Source organism: Malania oleifera, chromosome 8 (assembly GCF_029873635.1).
Source record: "Malania oleifera isolate guangnan ecotype guangnan chromosome 8, ASM2987363v1, whole genome shotgun sequence".
In the NCBI taxonomy this organism is placed as follows: Eukaryota; Viridiplantae; Streptophyta; class Magnoliopsida; order Santalales; family Ximeniaceae; genus Malania; species Malania oleifera.
Genome location: NC_080424.1, coordinates 12,526,391 through 12,547,092, shown reverse-complemented (window position 1 = coordinate 12,547,092; position 20,702 = coordinate 12,526,391). Strand labels below are relative to the sequence as shown.

Sequence of the window (20,702 nt, the reverse complement as noted above, 5' to 3'; positions counted from 1 at the left end):
AATCCATTTAAATTTAGTTTTTGACCTCCAACTTCTCATTTCCTTAAAAATCATCTCTTCCAATCCATTCTTCAGAGAGATCCTCTTTGCCTCCGCACTCTCCGAGAGATTAGTCTCCTCTTCATTTCTATCCAAAAGTTCCAACCAACTCACCAATGATGTTGGATTTCCTGACTTTAACATCACCAAGCACCTCCTTGTTCCAAGGTTTCAGATTTTCCTTCAAATGTTTCAACTTCCTCATAAACCTAAAGCCTTCCCAACCCCTCCCTATGTCCTCTTCCCAAGAGCTTCTCACTAATGGCTTGAAGGATGCCTGGTCCAACCACACATTCTCAAACCTAAAAGGAGTGGGACCCCAGAATACCCTACTAGATTCTAGCAAAATAAGGAAGTGATTAGAAAAAGGTCTCAGTAGCACCATCTGGGAGAGGTTAGAGAATTTGTCCTCTTAATCACTACAAAACAAGAATCTATCCAATCAACCACCACTCCACCCCCCTAAACACACAAATGAAGTAAAGGCATCAAAGCTTAGAGGAAGATGCCTTAGGCCACACTCCCTAATTAGCAAGACAAAATTTCGCATACTAGAAGTAACTTACTGCATTAAAATCACTGCCCACTAACCACCTAAGGGAGTAAAACCCAAAAACGTAATAAAGCTCATCCTCCAAAGTACTCTTAAGAGTTGGTCTAGAACAAAAGGCACAAATAACATTAAACAACTCAAAACAATCTTTCATTAAATACAATCAAGTCATCTGGAGTAGTCATAGACAATGTTAACGAAACCCCAACTTTGACGTGATATGATTAGGACCCCAAACATCATAATGGACTAACAAAAAAGGGCTAACTGCATGTTAATTGACTCAGAAGCAAAGGGAACACGATAATACTTCCCTGATTGACAAGACTCACACTCAAGATTAAACATAGAACTCAAAGTAGGAACTAGTTGTTTTAACTTGTCCAATGACGAATGACCAAGGCAACAATGGATTTAAAGTGATGTAGCAATAATAATGCAGGCAATAGGAGGAGAGAGCAACTCAGAGTAGTAAAGTCCACCAGCCTCACGTCTTATGCCAATTGTCTTCCTTATCTTCATATACTATAGATAATAATATAATCAGAAAGGAGGTTACAAATTAATTTAGTAACTTTGTAATTTTACTAGCAGACATGACATTGTAATTCACATCTTGTGCCAATCATCTTCCTCAACAATGCCACCTTGTTTTCCAATATTCCAAATTTATATAGAAAAGTTGGAAAACATTTTTTATTATTTTTCTAGATTTCTAACTCATACTTTGCGTATGGAAGCATGAAATGCAGATCTTGGACTTTAATTTGTGTTGAATAGTATAGAGCTTTTTTCCCTAAAATCCACATAAATTCAAATCAAAGCCTAGAGAAATGCATGATCCCAAGTATTACTTAATAAATTTTTCAAAAATTGAAAAATAAGCTGTCTTTTTTTGTAATTATTTTGAAATCTAGAAATAAAAAATAAAATATCGTTTGGCCCATTTAAACAAATTCTTTATTTTCTACCTTTTCAATATGAATCTTGAAATTTTCAAAAATAAGCTAATTTTTTTATAATTCTTTGTAAAACAAAAAAAATGGAAAACAGAAAATGTTTCACAACTGAACAGGCCCTAATATTTTATATTGGTCTCACATTTTATTGTAATTTGATAACTTATTCTTTTAGACTAAACCATATAATTTTTGTATTAATTTTATTCTTTAATTTTATTTATTAAAATATAAATTTGAGTATATGTAGTAAATAATATTAACTATATTTATAACATTAATTTTCATTTCATGTATTAGTTTTTAAAAAATATTTTATAGATACTCCATCCCTACAAATTTGTTGATTTAATGCCTAAAATTTAAAAATAATATAAAATAAAATAAAATAAATCAAAACAGAAGTCACTGTATCCAACAAAAAGATATGAATGCATTGTTGTATACATACAAATGTACGCATATATACAATACACAAAAACAAAATAGAATACATTCAATTATTCATTTAAGGATAAACTACATTTAAGTGCAAAACAAAATATTATTGAAATCTAACTTTATCAAGTAGTGAGTTATATTAAATGATGATTTTTTATTTGCAATATTGTAATTTATTGTGATATCATTATAGTGCACCTTAGCAAATTGTGCACAAATATAAAGCTTGGATAAAGGAGAAGTTAAAGCAGATTGCATTTTTTGAGATTTGGAGAAGGATTTGGGTTTAAGTATGCAATGTAACAAAACAAAATTTTGTAGGATATTTCATTTATATTCTTAATGAAAATTTTTTTATAAAAAAAAAATGTTTGTTAACATTGAAAAGAAAATTTCATTTCGAAACAAAATGAAAAATTCTATTATCATAATCTATACTGTTTAAGAAAATATGAGTTGAGTAAATGTTTATCTAATTTTGAAAATGTACTTCTAATGTTCGACATTTCTCTTGAACTTCTCAAGAACTCCTCGCAACTTTTTATAAACATGTTATAAACATATAATAATGTGTTGTAATATGACCTGACTTTAGTTTTATTCATTAAAAATATTATAATTAGAAAAATTAGAAAAATAGACACTATAACATTGGTGTTTCTTTTAAAAATAAAGAACAAAACAAACTTCTTGATCTTTTAATGAAAGAATTCATATATTACAAATTTTTTAAAAACAAAAAAAAAAAAAAAAAAGATGACCAGGAAAGGCCAGAAGGCAGCATCTTTGAACATCAGTTATTTAAAGCCAAAGCATCAAGTCACTTAACAATAATTCATTTTTTGGTGAAGAATATACAGGAACACATTTCCTACCATTCCTTTCCCCAGAAAAGCTCGTAAAAACTACTTCAAATACTGCAAACTATCTTCACTTTGATTGCTGAGAAGGCAAAAGAAAATGGCACAAGGTTCCAATATTTTCCTTTTTACCGTCATCTACGCAATTAAATAGAGCATGATGGAAGTTTCTGCCCTCCTAACAATTCATATGCTTTTAATATTTATAATACACATTACGTAACATTTCCAAAACAAATTAAAACTATAAGATTAAATGCAACTGGTACATGGCAACACAATTGTGCATCAACAAAAATGAGAACAAAAAGGGAAAAGGAAGGGATGGACAATGAGACAAACTACTGCCCAGACTACCAAGCATGCCACTGAGAATTCAAAAGGTGCTAAGAGCATCAAGGCAGTTCATCCAAAAAGCATATCATTCTCGAAGTAAATGAACTCAAGATAACTATGAGAGCTAGCAGTATAAACTGTATAATGGTGTGATAGCTTGCTCGGTATGAATTGTTCCAACTACCTGAAAATCAACTATCTCTGATTCCAAGTGTCTTTCAAACTTCATAGACAGTTCCCTTAGCTCATATACTTTTACTTGTGGTGGGTAAATACCTGAATTTTGAAATTAAAGCAAAGAACAACACGGGGTATGCGAATTACATTATTATTGTTTGTGTTATAACAAGTGAACCATATCATTGAAGAACTAAAATATGAACTGTAAGGCACCTGATGCAATAAGAAACTCTCCATCTGGAGTTGCCTTGATTTTGGTTGTTGCAGTGTCAAACCTTAAATCCTGGATAATGTCCACCCTTGTCATATAGTCTAATGATAAACCAAAAAATAAAAAAATAAAAAATTAGCATTCACAGAAATCTATAATATATAAAAAGGACATCTAAAAGTAAAGATGGTGTAAATCATTTTGTTAATATATATATATACACACACATTGATAAAAATTTTGGCATGTTCTAAAATTATTGCAAAATGTTAATACATCAATATTAAGTAACAGCATGGCTTCTGGTATCAATTAAAAAAAATATTTATCTTCTTCAAAAGTTTCATTAGTCAACCATAAACTCATCTTGTCCAAAAAATTTTGAGCTTTCGTATCCTTTCGGTTATCTTCCCCCAGGAGAAATAAAGGCAGGCAAAATTAAATCATGAACCTGTTCAGTCAACTGTTGCTACCATCATCTTCAAAGAGATTAGCACCTTCTAACTTCTAAGCCATTAAGTGGACTTGATTACATATGGGAAATTGCTCCAACTAAATCTAAGGAGTCTGAAACACCCATAATGCTCACAAAAATCGTCCAATAATGAGCAGCATCTCATGGATAATCACTATCAAGATCACTTCCTTATCAGACTCATCACCCCATTTCTTTTTATCCTTGATGCAAACACTCTCACTCTGTTTCTCACCTATTTCAGCATCAATTCCTTCAGAGTTTCAAAAACACAACCCTCTGAATTACTTTGATTACAACATAGAAAGTTCACCATAACTCCCTCCATAATCACTACCCAACAGGAAAGAAGTTTGTTCGGATTTTGGTAAGAGATAGGGGAGAAAGGATCAGCATGATTTAGCTAATTTAAAGTCTTCTATCAATTATGTAAGGGACTTTCTTAATTAGCTTTTGCAGAATTTTTTTTATTTTCTTGTTTTGTATTTTGGTTATAATAAAAATTTCCATAAATCAAAACCATCGCTTGCATTCATGTAATACAAAAAAATCTAAAATTAGTTCCCACGGATTGAAATTCTCATGTGCACCAAATATGCACCGTATAAAATTAAATATTATATGTTTTTTTTGTATATCCCAGAAATCGAACCTAGTTGAACCCTTTGGAAACCAAACCCCCCCGCCCCCCGCCCCCCCAAGGCAGCAGCAAACTGGGAGACGACATGACTGGCTCCACAGCTCCCTCCTTCCATGCAAAATTGGACCCAAGACCTCCTATCACTAGGATACCTTGCAACTGGTTCATGTCCACTTGAGCCAACCCTTGGGAGCTATAAAATTAAATAGATTAACTATGTGCTCTATTAATAAACAAATTATAAAAACCAAATCAAGTATATACAACAAGATATAAACAATTGATTAAAATAGTAGATTTAGTAATACTAGATAACTACAATACAACTTCACAAAAAAATCAAATCAAAATTTTCTTCTAAATTTTGTTAAACACATGTTTAATCTTACTAAATTTTTACTTAAGCAATATAATTTAGTATTATATGTTATAAGCATCATATTTTAGCTATTGCAAAACACACTTATACATTGACTCGATACTTCTTCAGCATGCATCAAACACTTCATACATTGTCGTTTAATTGACATGTTTATAATTTGAACTATATATTTTTAAGAACTGAAATTCCTCAAATTCTCTTTTGAAACTTCTTTTAGCATTTTTTTATCCAAAAAAGAAGAAGAAAAATATAAAGAGAATGGATGTAGAATATCGAAGAATAAGAAATCCTCCTAAAATGAACATGATAACAAAATTAGAAAAATAAAAAATTAATACAAACCAGCACACCAATAATGCAGAACATCCTGAAAAGACAAACCCTTGAAACGACCAGCAGCAACAGCCCATAGTGAAGCCAAATACTGAATCTTAACCCAAACCAAAAACCTAGAAGTCTTCTTTCCCTTTCCATATTTTAAACTTTATATGCATTATAACATTATTTTATTTAGATTATAAAAATAAAAATAAAAATAAAATAAAAAACATAATTGCAAAAGAACACTGCAACTTTCGGATTTTCAAGAACCATAGGAAACTTATTGACATTTCCAATGGAACAAGTCATCTATTTAGAATATTAACAAAATAGAAAATAAAGAAGAAAATACTTATATACTTATTAGAGTTTTGAAAAAGAGTGTTACATCAAATTAAATATTATTATTTTCATGCATAATATATTTTACTATAATATTGCATTATCTTAACTAGCATGCCCTGTCTTATCTTGTTCCATATTTTTAGGATTTATCATGTCCTTGTATCTGTGTTTTGTTTCTAGCATTCATGTCTACATTTCTAATAGTTGCAAAGGGAATGTAAGTTCCTGCAAATAACTTTAAGCTTTCATCGCAGGTTCAACATGTTGACAACAATCGGAAGTTGAGGGAGATTCTTTTGTGGAAGAGGATATCAAAAGGAGAATCAGTGATTTCTACAAGAATCTCTACACAGAACCAGAGACTTGTAAGCCAACAGTTGATGGCATCACCTTCAGCACTCTTAATCCTTCCACAGCTAAGTGGCTTAGAAGGCCACTCAATGAGGAGGTAATTTATCAAGCCATCAAGGATAAAAAGGGGTAAAGCGCCTGGCCCTGATGGTTTCATAGTGGCTTTTTTTCAAGAGAATTAGAGCCTTCTTAAGCAGGACATTTTCATATTTTTGATTAATTCTACAGAAAATCCAGATTTATGAGCATCATCAACCGTACCTTTTTCACCCTTATTTGCAAGGAACAGGGGCTTACACCATCAGAGAATTTTGCCCAATCAGCCTTGTGGACATCATATAAGATCCTATCCAAGGTCCTCGCTGCAAAGCTTAAAAAAGCAACTCCAGGAATTATCGGCTGGCATCAGCATGCTTCTGTTGCAGGCAGGAAGATTATGGGCACGGCCCTAATTGCAAATCAAGTTACAGCTGCCTACAGCTAGGGAAGAAAAAAAAAGAGTGGCATATAAGTTTGATATGGAGAAAACATTTGATCATGTGAATTGAAACTCTCATTCATAACCTTGGAAGAATGGCTTTTAAGGAACTCTGGTATAGATGGATCCAACAGTGTGTTACTACCCCCAACATCCTCAGCACCCATTAATGGCTGCACTTCAAACTTTTTTGCTTTTCTAAATTGTCAAGACAAGGAGATCCTCTCTCACCCTTTTTGTTTAGCATTGTTATGGAAGTACTGATTATTTTTCTTAAAAATGATACCAAAGGAAGCTTTCTCAAAGGTATCAGTATGAGAAAGAACGGGTGTTATGGCAGTCTCCCATCTTTGTGCAGATGATTCCATCATCTTTTGTGAAGACGATCCTCAGAATCCTCAACCTTAGGATTGTTCTCCTCAGTTTCAAAGCAGTTTTAGGTTTGAAGGTAAATTCGGGCAAAGGTGAGATTATCTGAGTGGCGATCAGCGTTGGCGGGCCTCTCTTTAGGATGCAAACTGGGGGCTTTTCCTATTACCTGACTTGGTTTCCATCTGGAGCCAAATTCCAAGACAAAAGAGTCAGGGACCTCATCATTGAAAGATTTGAGAGAAAATTGGCTGATTGGAAAAGGAATTACCTCTTGAAAGCTAGGAGAATCACCACAATTATGACCATCACTAAGAGCACCCTTTCTATTCTCCCAGTCTATTTTAAGTCCATCTTCCCAATCCCTTGCTCAATTGCCAAAAGGATGGAAGTAATTAAAGGAGATTCCTGTGGGGTAGCATGGAGAGGAATTCAAATATCATCTTGTTAAATGGTGATTAGTTAAACAATCTATTCAAAAAGGAGGCATCGGACTCAAATCTCTCCCTACTTTCAACAAGGCCCTCTTCATGAAATGAATCTTGAAACCCATGAAATAAAATGATCATTATATGAGGGAAACCACTGCCTCTAAATACAGTCTTTGCCAAAACTTTTGGGCCACGAAAGATGAAAGGTGCTCAAGGTGTCGTAGTTAGGAATTTCATTATGAGTAGATGGGATAAATTTTTCTCCTATGTCAATTTCCAAGTTGGGAACAGGGACAATGTTTTCTTTTGGCATGATACTTAGTGTAGAAAATGTCCTCTTAGCACTGAATTTCCTTCCATTTTCAGTTCGGCCTGCTTTAAAGAATCCCTAATCAGCAACCACCTTCAATTTACAAATTATGGTATGTTCCCTTGATAAGAAATGTCTTTGATTGGGAAATGGACAATCTCACAGAATTTTAAGGCAGCCTGCACAAAACCCATCATGGGAACAATTCTAATGATCCCATGTACATCATGGATAAAAGTAGTTGTTATACAGTTCGATCCTCTTGAAAAAGGTATATATATATATATATATATATATACATAACTTCCAACGACTACTATCAGCAATTTGCCCCGAAAGTCCATCTGGAGAACAGTTGGCCCAACAAAATCACTTTCTTTGCAGGGGATGCAACCCTTGAGCAGATCATTACCATAGACAACCAGCAAAAGAAAGGTCTGCCTCTTGTCAACAGGTGAATGAATTGAGCACATCCTCTTGCACACTTCTGGAACCTAGCCACTTCTCTAATCAAGCAGTGGTTCTTTGGTTAATGCCAAGTATGGTGGAATGGGAGTTATGCAGTTGGAAAGGGTATCCACTCGAGCAAGGAAAGGAGGAAATCTTTGACTCTCATTCCCCTTGCCATGTTTTCAGCTGTGTGGAGGGAAAGAAACAGGAGAGCTTTAAAAGAAACAGTAACCCCGTTCATGTTGTTAAAGACCAATGGATTACTACTGCTACTCACTTGTGCAGTGGTTTGGTTTTGAATGACGCTCCTGTAATGCTCAACTTTTTTGACACCCTGCAGTAGGGTGATTTTCTTTCTGTTGTTTGTAATTGGGTGGCATCCCCTGATGCCCTTTAATGAATATTTGTTAACTGATTCAAAAAAATTTGAGTGCTCACACTTATAAAAATTATGATTTTTATTACGATAACGTATTATCCATTTTTTAAAAAATATTTATAAATTTTTAAACTATATTAAACTTTATCTAAATATATCAATAAAATTTATGCACTTGCAATCACATGCAATGCGCACGACATATTTACCAGTAATAAGTAATAATAAATTTTCATAGATATTAGAAAGTATTGGTTTGGCTTTGATGATTACAAAAGTTATGGCTAATACTCTTAATGTGAGAATGTGAGTTACACGCTAATATTGCTTTTTCCCTTAGCAATAAGATAACCCATTCTCCTGATGACCCATTCTGCTGCTCATCAAGGAACATTCTGCTGATACCATATTCTGCAGCTCATCAAGAAAGATCCAGTTGATGCCTCATTCTGGCTGTCCTGTGCAGTTTGAGTTTATGTTATTAACTGTTATTTGATCAACTGACATTTTGTGCGAATGACTCATCCGAGTGATACTCTCTGTTAAGGCTTGATACGCATTATTGGTCCACAACTTAACAGCTTAAGAGGTAATCTAACATTGTATCAAAGCCAGGTTGCCAGGAGGTCCTGGGTTCTAGACTCATTGCCCGAATTTATTATGTGGGGTTCAAAAAATTGTTGTATTCCCTGTAAATCTGTAATGGGTGTCATTTATCGTGTGTTTATCTCCCCACAAGCTGTCAGGCTGCACCTGTAGGGGAGTGTTAAGTCTTTGATATATATTGTTGGCCCACAACCTAACAGCTTGAGATTTTAGGTAAAGTGGTATTCTAACACTCCCTACCAGAAAATTCTAAATTTTATTTTAAGCAGGCTGTTGACCAAAATTTGAAATGATGTATGGAGCAAGTTGTTTTCACAGATTAATCTTAAATAAATCATTTTTTTATTGAACAATGTTGCATCTTGGGAAGCTCTTTCAACTAGAACAGTAGAATATTTGAATTTCTTAGGTAGGCGACTAACTTCATTTAAATCTTTATTTCTTGGTAAATGATTCCAATTCATACATTTGGGGCATATCTCTGAAATGTTGATTCAGATCCTTTGGGAAGTGATTTAAATTTGTTAACATTAATCGGAAAATTTTCAACTCTAAATTTCCAGCAACTTATGCAATTTTATAAGAAAGAATTTCTGTTGTTTATTTCCTAGCCTACTGCAGCTTTCCTTATCATTTGGGGCATATCTCTAAAATGTTGGTTGAGATCCTTTTGGAAAGTGATTTAAACTCGTTACCATCACTTAGAAAATTTCAATTCTAAATTTCCTGTAACTTTTGCAATTTTATAAGAAAGAATGTCCATTGTTTATTTCCTAGCACAGCTCAGCTTTCCTCTTCCCAATGGAAAAATTCCTCTGAATTTCAGGAATTTGACCTTTCTTGTCTAGTAATAAATTTTTAAATCTTATTACTCCAGAATATTTATTGTCTCATAAAAAATTAAATATTTTCAAACATAGGAAACAATTGATAAAATTTAGGAATCAATTTGGAAGTGCCAATAACAGCCAGTACAGGTTCTATATAAATATGTTGCAGATCCATTCATAAGATGCTAAGAGAGTGAAAAAAGCAAGCAAATTGATTCATTATCAAACTTTCTGAATGAGGAGCATGTTGAGATGACTCACCATTGAAAATATTCTCTAAAAATCATTTTGAGCATCCAAGTGAATCAACTCATTGATAAGGCTAATACATCGTGAACATCTAAGTACGAAAACTCATCACATTTCACCAGGGGAAGAAACATGACTGGATCACTAAATTCAACTCATGAGTATTGTTTCACTTGTTCTTAAAGTATTGTTTCTAATAATTGTCATTGTTCTCTAATGTGAGTTTGTGTTTACTAGCTAAAAGATTGGTGAGAGGGTTCTCAAACATCGGTTTTGGAATTGAGAATCCAAAGTTTCATGAGGGATGGTGGATTTCTATGTCAAGTGTACACGTACTACTAAAGTTTGTTCATAATAATTCCCAAGCATGGCATGGGGAAGTAAACATTGGTCAAGGAATGATTGAACCATAATAAACCAAGTTCATCACCTCTCCCTTATCTCTCACATTTTGTTGTTAGCTTACTTTATATTATTATTTGTACTGGGCTCTGTGTATTGCTCTGAAAAATTGTTTAGCAAAATTTTCTATGACACCCAATTCACCCCACCACTTGGATACTATAAAAGGCCAACAAAAAGATTTAAAATAAAGGCCACAAGACAGCCATTGAAGTGAAGTCTCAAGCAGCTTATCAGTCACACAAGATAATATACTCGCACATAATCTAGAGTAAGTATTTAGGATTTAGTTTTCTCTTTCAAACCAAAACATGTGTTGCATTAGACAACGAAAAGAGACATTTACTAAATACAGCCATATAAGGAAAAAACCAACACACATATGCTTTTAAAAATTGAATCTTGAAATAAAAAGCCAACTGAACCCCAAAAAAAAAACACACAGACACAAATAAAGCTTCTTCAAAAGGTAATCTTTTAGAATTCTTTCTAATTTAAATATGTCATTAAAAAACCAAAAAGAAAGGAATGGCCATTTGTACCTTTGTCCTTGCGAAGAGCCTTCAGCTTCTTAGGTGCAAGCCACGTGGCAAGCGAGTGCTTGTTATTGGAGACGGTGTACATCTTCACCCCATTAATGGAGGTGGACTTCAGGTTACCTCCCTGGTATGCCATTAATTGCTGGTGTAGTTGTCAAATCGAGATCTGAATCATGAATCGAAATTCCAGTTTTGGGAATCAAGAATCAAATCAAATCATCAGATTGAATACTAGATTCCAAAATCAATTATAAATGACATGCACATATTGATATTCAAACAAGCAGCAAAATAGTAAAATACATTTAAATTTTGGCAATAAAAAAATCATATCATGTGCATATTTTCCCTAAAGAACTGAAAAAATTAAGGAAAATGACCCAATAAATATTAACAAAAAAAATGAACTTTATGCTGTTTAAGCGAAGGAATCAAGAAAAAATAAAAAAATAAAATGAGCTTTTGGTGTTTATCTACAATTTAAAAAAAAAATAGTTCATGCATATTCTTTCTCGAGTTAAAAAGAAAAAAAAAATCTTTAACTTAAAAAATGATAATGATTCAACAAACTACTAAAAAAACAACTCTTCAATCTTAACAACAGAACAGAACATTAGTAAGTACCACCTTAGCCGTTGAGTGCACTGCCCTACTTCTCAACAGCCACACTATACTCCTCCAAGAGTGAAGAATGGTTTTCTAAAAGCAAAATAAAACCTGAAGTTATATTTTCTCCTCCTTTGTGTAAAAATAAAAGCAATAAAAAACTATGTTTTGGGGTTTTGAACCAGTTGGGTCTATCAGGATATGATAGATCCAAAATCGTGTGAATCAATGGATTTATATTGATTCGTTAGATTCACGAGGTGAATCAATAGATTCGGCAATGATTCAACTGTTTTTAGATTATTTACTAAGATTCAAATCAATTTTGGTGTGGAATTGATACAAATCAAATGGATCGAATAATGAATCATAAGATTCTAACAACCATGATTGCCATTGCTTTACTCAATTGATATCCCTATCTAAAGTGTACTTTTACTGCAAAGATTTTACTATGGATGAGGAGGAGGGAGCAGAGCAGAGGGGAACAAGTGAATAAGGAACAACATAATGAAAGAAACTAGCCCTAAACAAAAAGCACTCTCACAATCCATGCCTCCCTCAGACAGTCAACTCTTTTTCTTTTAGTTCAAAAACCAGAGGACACGAACGTGCTCCGAAGGCGAAGTTTTTAGCAAGAATCACCACGCATGGAACTTGTAATTCTTTGCAACTCATGTGTAACGGAAAGTGTGAATTGTTTGGTTGTGTACAGTACAAATCAAGGAAAAGGAATATGAAAGTAGAGCTTCATGGTGAGAGGTAGACGCTTGTCATGTGAGTGTGGGAAGCACTAGGTTTCCTGAATTTTTTTCATCTATAAAGATAATAATATCAAATAAAAAATAATTTCATAAAAAAGGTGGGGAAAGGAGATAGAAGAAGCGAGCGAGGACTTGAATTTCGGAAAACATCAAAACTTTGGTTGAAATTTCGATGTTTCAGTAAATTTCAATACAAATTTCTAAATCTTGGTATATTTCGATGAAAATTTCTAAAATTTTGATAAACTCGGCATTATTGCTCAAGTTTTGATGGAAAAAAAATTGAAAAATAAAAAAGAATTTTGAAGCCCTAACCAAGCATACCCCCTGATTATTATTACAAAACTATTATTATGTAATTAAAATGCCCTCCCACTCTTGTTTCACTATTTTGTCCCTCCTAATTCCCAATTACAACATTTACCCCACTATTTAACTATGGCTGCATCCATCATCATCATCATCATTATTATAAATGTTCTTTATTGTTGTCCTGACACTTGGTGGTGGGATAAAGATGTACAAAAAGCCGTAAAGACAAAAAAATTTTGGTATAAAACGTGGTAAAAATGTAGAAACAAAGATAACTTTGAAAAGTATAAGGAGGCGAGAAAAGATGCAAAAAATGCCGTTAGTAAAGCTAAATACAAGTCATTTACTAGTTTGTATGATAGATTAGATACAAAAGAAGGGGAAAGAGATATATTTCAAACTTGCTAAAGCTAGAGAAAGGAAGAGTAAGGACTTAGGAAATGTAAAATGTATAAAAAGTGAGGATGAAATTGTCTTGGTTAAGGTCGAAGACATTAAAGAAAGATGGCGAAGTTAAGTTGTTTAATGAAAACCAAATAGAAGGCTTAAACTTAGAATTGTCAAATGAGGAAAAGACAAAATATGAGATTTATTCACAAAATTAGAGTTAACGAAGTTAAGTTTACACTAAAAAATATGAAAAATGGAAAAGCTATAGGACTAGATAACATCCCAATTGAAGTTTGGAAATGCTTAGGTGATAACGGGATAATATGGTTAACTAATTTATTTAATACAATCATAAAAACTAAGAAAATGTTAGATGAATGGAGGAAAAGCACTTTAATACCTATATACAAAAATAAAGAAGATATTCAAAACTATAATAACTATCGTGGAATTAAACTTATGAGTCATACGATGAAACTATGGGAAAGGGTAGTTAAATAAAGATTAAGGTTAGAAAAGAAGGTCTCGGAAAATCAATTTGGTTTTATGCCTGGAAGATCTACCACATAAGCTATATATCTTTTAAGAAAATTAATGGAAAAGTTTAAGGAAAAGAAGAGAGACTTGCATATGATATTTATTGACCTAGAGAAAGCATATGATAGGATACCTAGAGAAGTTCTATGGTGGGTTTTAGAAAAAACAAAAGGTGTATGTAGTAGGTATACTGATGTTATTAAGGATATGTACGATGGAGTAATGACTAGTATAAGGATTATAGATGGAGAAACTAGAGAATTTCCAATCACCATAGGTGTACATCAAGGATCTGCTTTGACTCCTGATCTTTTTGCTTTAGTGATGGACCAACTGATCAAGAGTATTCAAAAGGAGGTTTCATGGTGTATGTTATTTGCAGATGATATTGTATTAATTGATGAAACTAGGGACGGAGTAGAGGCTGAGTTAGAATTATGGAGAGAAGCTTTGGAATCTGGAGGCTTTAGGATAAGTAAAAATAAGACAACATATATGAAATGTAATTTTAATAACGATAGAAGGAATATTGGAGACAAAGTTAAACTAGATGATGAAGAAATAAATAGCACTTGTAGATATTGATACCTTGGATCTATTATGCAAGCTGAAAGAGAAATTGAAGATGATGTAATGTATAGAGTTAAAGTGGGTTGGGTAAAATGGAGAAGTGCTTCAAGTGTGCTTTGTGATCGTAGAATACCCTTAAAACTAAAAGGGAAGTTTTATAGGACAACTATAAAACCAGCTATGCTATATGGATCAGAATGTTGGGCGACAAAGAAACAGAATATCCAAAAAGTAAAAGTTGTTGAGATGAGAATCGCTTGCTTTGTGATATACAATTTATATACCTTATACGCTAAAAACTTGTCAATGTTTGCATTTGCTAAATTTATTTTGATTCCAAATTACGCAAACCATCTATTTAATGTTTCCTGAAGTTACATTGTAAATTTCCATAATTTACTATAACACTATGTTTGGTGCAAAAGAATGGAATGGGATAAGAATGAAATGGAACAAGGAGTGGAATGGAATAACCATTCACATTCCATTGTTTGGTGACAAATGTAGAATGACACTAGAATTGAATGTGTATTCCCATTCTCCGGCATCAGTTTGGTGAAAACTGGAAAGCCGATATATATTTAAGGATTCGTCAAAATCAACAAATGTCGTAGAAGGAGACCCAAGGAGCAGTGATGGTGATATGTTATGTATTTCATCGGGTTCAGAGTGCCTCGCAGATTCTTGGATCCTAGATACCAAATGCTCTTATCACATGACAACAAATAGAAAATGGTTCAACACCTACAGGTCAGTTAATACTGGTTATGTTTTGATGGAAAATGATATTTCATGCAAAATAATCGGTATTGGAAATGTCAAAATCAAAATGTATGATGGTGTTCTAAGAACCTTATGTGATGTAAGGCATGTACCGGATCTAAGGAAGAATGTAATTTCGGCCACTTCGATTGTAACAGATAAAGTTACAAAACTGAAAGTGGGGAAATAAAAGTGGGTGAAGGTGACTTGATGGTGATGAAAAGGCAAAAGGTAGCGGAAAATATCTATGCAATGTAGAGTATTATAGTTGTAGGTGGAGCTACAGTTGTAGAATCTGAGTTAGACATTCTGTGACATATGCGGTTAAGGCATATGGGTGACTACATGCATTCAGATGTTTGGAGACCGGTGAGGATAGCATCATGGGGCTGGCATATGTTTTTTGTGGGTGTATCACAAAAGGCCTTGGTTTATCTCGATCATGTGGCACAAGCCAAAGGTGTTTACCAAGTTTAACTTATGGTTGAGATGGAGAACCAGACCGGAGAGAAATCCTCAAGTCAGACATTGGGACTAAGTACTATGATTTTGTTCAAGGAGTTTTTGTGAGCAGGGCAAGTTACTTGCAGGGTATGCAGGGAACTTCTTGGTGAAATCAGTGAGTATGGCGCGTTTCTCGCGTGACCGATCACCAAAGGTATCTCTAAATGAGAAAGTTGCAGGTGAATTGTGGGCAAGTTTTACGGTAGACTACTCGGGTGTGAGTGGATGTCCACTAGTGCACTATTCTAGTGATGTAGGATCTAAACTTGGTGTTATGTCCAGACAATACATCTTTCTGGGGTATAAAAAAAGTGGGTGTAAGTTGGGTGATCCTGTGGCAAACAAAGGGGTGATCGAAAACATGACTTTTGGTGATAAAATCATGAGGCGGCATATTCGGGTAAATGAAGAGAAACAAATGTCAGAAAACTGCAGCAACAGCAAACATGTAGTTTAGGTGGAGTTAGATATTAAGGGCAAAAATGCAGAGAGTTCTATCTTGGGTCAACAAAATCACAGTATGAATGAGCATGTGATGCAGGTGGAGCTACAGACCTCAAGGCAGAGATGACATTGTTCATATTACAGGGAGTTTCGGCTCAGGAGACCAGCAGGGTCACAGTGGGCCCAAGTGCACTATCAGACCACCACTCAGGTATAAATTTGACATTATGATGTTTTATGCATTCATTACTACCAGCAGCAAGGTTCCTACTATTTTTCAAGTTGCAGTGCACAGCAAAGGGAAAAATAAGTGGATGAGTGCTATAATGGAGAAGATGATATTATTTCATAAGAATTAAATGTGCAAGCCGGTGAGGCTTCCAGTGAGGACGAGGATGATAGGATGCTAGGGAGTGATGTATCTATTGTGTGTGAATGACATGTTATTGGCTGGGAAGGCTTTGACTAAGACTAATCAGTTGATAACTCTGTTGAAAGTTTTTGACATAAATGTGTTGGGTACGGCCAAGAAGGGTCTTGGTTTGAAGATTCGCATAAACAGAGTAGCAGGGAGATTAGTGTTATCTCAGGGTGACTTTGTGGACAGGGCTGCATGGAGTTTGGTGTTATCTCAAGGTGGTTTGTGGACAGAATCACAGGAAGATTTTGTTTGTCATCTCAGAGGGGTTCTGTGGAAAATCGATGTGCAATGTCTACCGCTCGGTACCTAACGACGGACTGTGATGTCTGGAATATGTCAAAGGTCCCCCATGATGGTGCAATGGGGTGTTTCGGCAGGCAACAAAGTGGACCGTCAGTTGTGAGATTTGTTAAAAACTATGCAGGGGCTTTGGTGATAAAAGGCTTGTAGCAGCTTTTGTATTTACTGTTGTGGGAAGGCCTTGTCGGAAGCTTAGGGTGAAGTTTTTAGGTGTTTCATCTACAACTGAATGAGGATTGATGGTAGAAGTTGAAGTTATCATCGGCAAGTTCAAGCGGCATTGTTTGGACTTGGTCTTTGTCTCCGGTTGCTAGACGGGAGGCAGTCCCAACCTAGCATCCCAAGTTCAAGGTGGAGCAGTGGGTTCATGTTTTCAATTTCTCCTAAAGGGCGTATGTTTGCCAAGGTGGAGATTGTTATGAATTGTGGCTCACATACTGAGTGGAAAACATACACAAAGGGAAAGCATGAAGGAAATCAAGCAATAGCAGGTGAAACCGTCAACGGTAAGGCTCTAACCATTGATGGTTTGGAGTAGGATTTCAGACAATTTGCATTCTATCTGAAACCGTCAACGGTTTGGCTTGGGACACTCGGCGCAAATTTCAAATTTTGAAAGGCAAACATTAATTTGGTTAGGATTTGAAGGGAAAACCTCCGGGAACTCTATATATATGTCATATCTGATGTATTTAGAGTATGGTTGAGAGTATTGTTGAGAGGGTTCTTGTATTGCTCTTGTAATTTGGAAAAAAAGATAGTGAATCCTTGTCATTTGCTCCCATGGATGTAGGCATTGCCGAACCACATAATTCTTTTTGTTCTTGTGATTATTATTGCTCTCATATACTTCTTGTGGTTGTGGATTGTTCTGTATTTTAATCATTAAAGTGCTGCATTGTGTATTTGATTCTTTATACAAATATATTCCGTTGTGCAAATTGGGGGTTTTACACAACAATTTTTTGGATAAATGCAAAGAATCAATGTAATTACAAAATGTCTAACAAGATCTCCAAAAGAGGAGACTTTGCTAAACAAACCCCTTTCAAATTTGATATAGGCAAAGTGTAAATACCCTTTTCTATTTGTTTTTATCATAGAAATGCAGTCACACATGCAAATATGAAGCATAAATACAAAATATGCAAAAATAAGCATACAAATGTACAAACATAATACGTATTGAAAAACGCTCCCTTGCATTTTTTAGAAAAATTTCGACAATGTCCTCGGATTTTTTCATGCACTTTGAACTCTAGAAGCATTTTCATAATATTTTAAAAGTCAAGAGGCCTTTTTGCGATGTTCAATCTTTTCGGGTTTTTGGGATATTTCAAATATTTTTGAGTTTTTTAGTAGTTTTCAAAATTTTGCATTTTTTTATAGCATCCCCCCCCCCCTTTTTTTTTCGTTTTTTTCATGGAATATAAGAAAGATAAAGGAATACTACTGTTAAAACATACACATATGCACATGTGTACAGTCACAGAACCATGGAAAAGGGATATGACAAAATTCCTAAAATTAACATGCATGATGGATCTTGCCACTGAGCTCAAATGACCAATGGAACGTAGACACGAATTACTACTAAACACCTTGCCTATCACATGTAGGGGTGTGCAATCGGTCGGTTCGGCCAACTCGACCAATTAACTAAATTAATCAAATTATTTCAGTTAACTACACCCCATAACCGAACCGACCGAATTGGTCTATTTAACTGAATCGGCACCCAACTGAACTGAATTGTCAGGTAATTTGGTTAACCAAATTTAACCAAATAAAAAAACTTTAATTATGAGTAATTCTCCCTTAAAAAAACTAAGTAATTCTCAAAAAAAAATTCATCCCCCATCCTTTTATCTTCTTTCTATCCTTTATTTTATGCTTTTGTACTTGAAGAATATTTTGCATCTACTAATGAAGACAACTCATCAGACAAATTCTAAAACTTTTCCATGATACGCAAACAAGGGTTATTGGTAAGAGCAGGGAAGAACCGAAGAAGAAGAGAACAGGGCACTGGACTTTGGGGACAACAAAAGTAAGAAAACACAGATATAAAAAAATTAAAAAGGGACAAAACCCAAACTCAATGAACATTCAAACAAATATAAACAAATAACACAAAGAAACCCATTTTAAAGAGGGAGACTGATCAAAATGAATATAATAATTTGGAGGAAATATTCTCTCATACATTTAATCAAACACATTGTGTTCATCTTAGGGAATTGTAAAATTTCAATAAACATTAAACTACAAAGACTTGAGTTTTGAACACAACAGAAAAATGAAAAACCTGAAGGACGGAAGGTCCGAAGGAGTACTGCGAGTCTGCGAGAGTGCGAGCTGCGAAGTTGGGAAGGTGGAAGCCGAACTCCGAAGGGGAAGACTGGATTTGTCGATCTGGAACAGGAAGTTCGAACTCGCCGTCGCCAACTGTGTGCGAACTGCGAAGTGGGAAGGGAACTTGTAAGGGAAGGTGAAGCTGAAGGGAATTGGGACTGGGAGTTGGGGAGCGCCGACTGCCGGCAAAGTTGCGACTTGCGAACTGCGAACTTGGGACGAGGGAAGAGAAGAGGGAAGGGAAATTGGGATTTAGGAATGGCCAACCTAGCCTAAAAATTAAAATAAAAAATAATATAATTTAATAAGTTATATTTAATTATTAATTAATTAAAAATTTAAATATTTCGGTTAACCGAAATATAAATTACACATAATCAAATTGAAAACCGAATACTCGAAATTACCTTATTCTAAAATCGAACCGAAATATAAATTACCCGAACTGAACTGATCAAGTTTGGTCGGTTAATTTGATTAATTTAGTTAAAATTGAATTATCTTCACCCCTAATCAAATGTATGTCATAACCAATTTCCAATAATTCAACCTACACTAGTTTCTCTCTTATTTTGCGACACTATGCATGCAATTTGTGGGGGGGATGTCGCCTTCTCTTGGTGTCTTGCTAACACTCAAACCTCTCTCTCACCATGATTAAAATAAATGGAGATCGCCTAACAGAATGATAACATATGAAAAGAAAAGTGCAACTCTTGCCTTATATTCATGCATGCAAAATTGCCTGCCTCTCCTATTTTCTTTTCCCAAGCATGGCCTTAGCTACCCTCATGCATGCAATGCTCCAACCCCCATTTTTCGCTTCCATTCTTGTGGGTCAATAAGCATGACATGAGGGATCCTTTGGATGGTATACCTTCATCTTTGGTTCGTACTAGGCTACAAGGGGTACGATTGGCATCACGAACCTCAACCAATTTCCTAGAAGCATGATCATTGACCATGAATAACTTTAGTTTTGCATGGGTGGACGTTGGCCATGGCCATCTTTTTAGGCACATGATCGTAGAGGGATGAATATGCAAAACCAACGCTAACCATGAAGTCAATGCCCCTTTCTGAGCATTGACCATTGAGCTTTGAGCTTTCACATGCATTGCTCCTCTATAGAGTTAGTCTGCAATTTGTTATCCCTTTTGATTTATTCCCTCCTTTTTGGTGTCTTGCTCACAACTACACTCCCTCGAGCCTTACTCATTTTTCTATTAAAAAAAAAAATTCACCCATACATGCTACACCCTCACTCTCACTTGCCTCCCATTTGGTCCCTTTTTAATTTTCTTAATTAGCTATTTTTTTCATTCTCTTTGTCACAAATCTCTTCTACTATTTTCTAATACATGCTAGCCCTGAAAACTCTATAATTTTTCAAAATGAACACCAAGTAATCCTACTTTTCGCTTTCTTTGCATACAATCAATTAATATAATCTCATATGATAGAAACACATAATAATATAATAAATAAGCCTTGTTCTACCATGGAAAAATATTGAAGTTAAATCACAACAGCATTTTTAAGCATATTTGTAAATTGCACATGAGGTAGACCATATCATGAAATTAACATTTTCAACCCAT

The 20,702-nt window shown here is 34.5% G+C and overlaps 1 protein-coding gene across 1 annotated transcript in view; it reads right to left on the bottom strand.

The window, feature by feature from the left end:
- LOC131162470 (uncharacterized) overlaps window positions 1-19,375 on the bottom strand; it is a 59,347-nt gene extending 39,972 nt beyond the window's left edge. The window contains exons 1-4 of the mRNA XM_058118979.1: window positions 19,055-19,375; window positions 11,140-11,302; window positions 3,582-3,680; window positions 3,373-3,464 (exon numbers count right to left, since the gene is read on the bottom strand). Coding sequence (XP_057974962.1) covers window positions 3,373-3,464; window positions 3,582-3,680; window positions 11,140-11,272 — 324 coding nt within the window. The 5' untranslated portion in view covers window positions 11,273-11,302; window positions 19,055-19,375. The remainder of the gene's footprint in view (window positions 1-3,372; window positions 3,465-3,581; window positions 3,681-11,139; window positions 11,303-19,054) is intronic.
- Window positions 19,376-20,702: the final 1,327 nt, after the last annotated feature.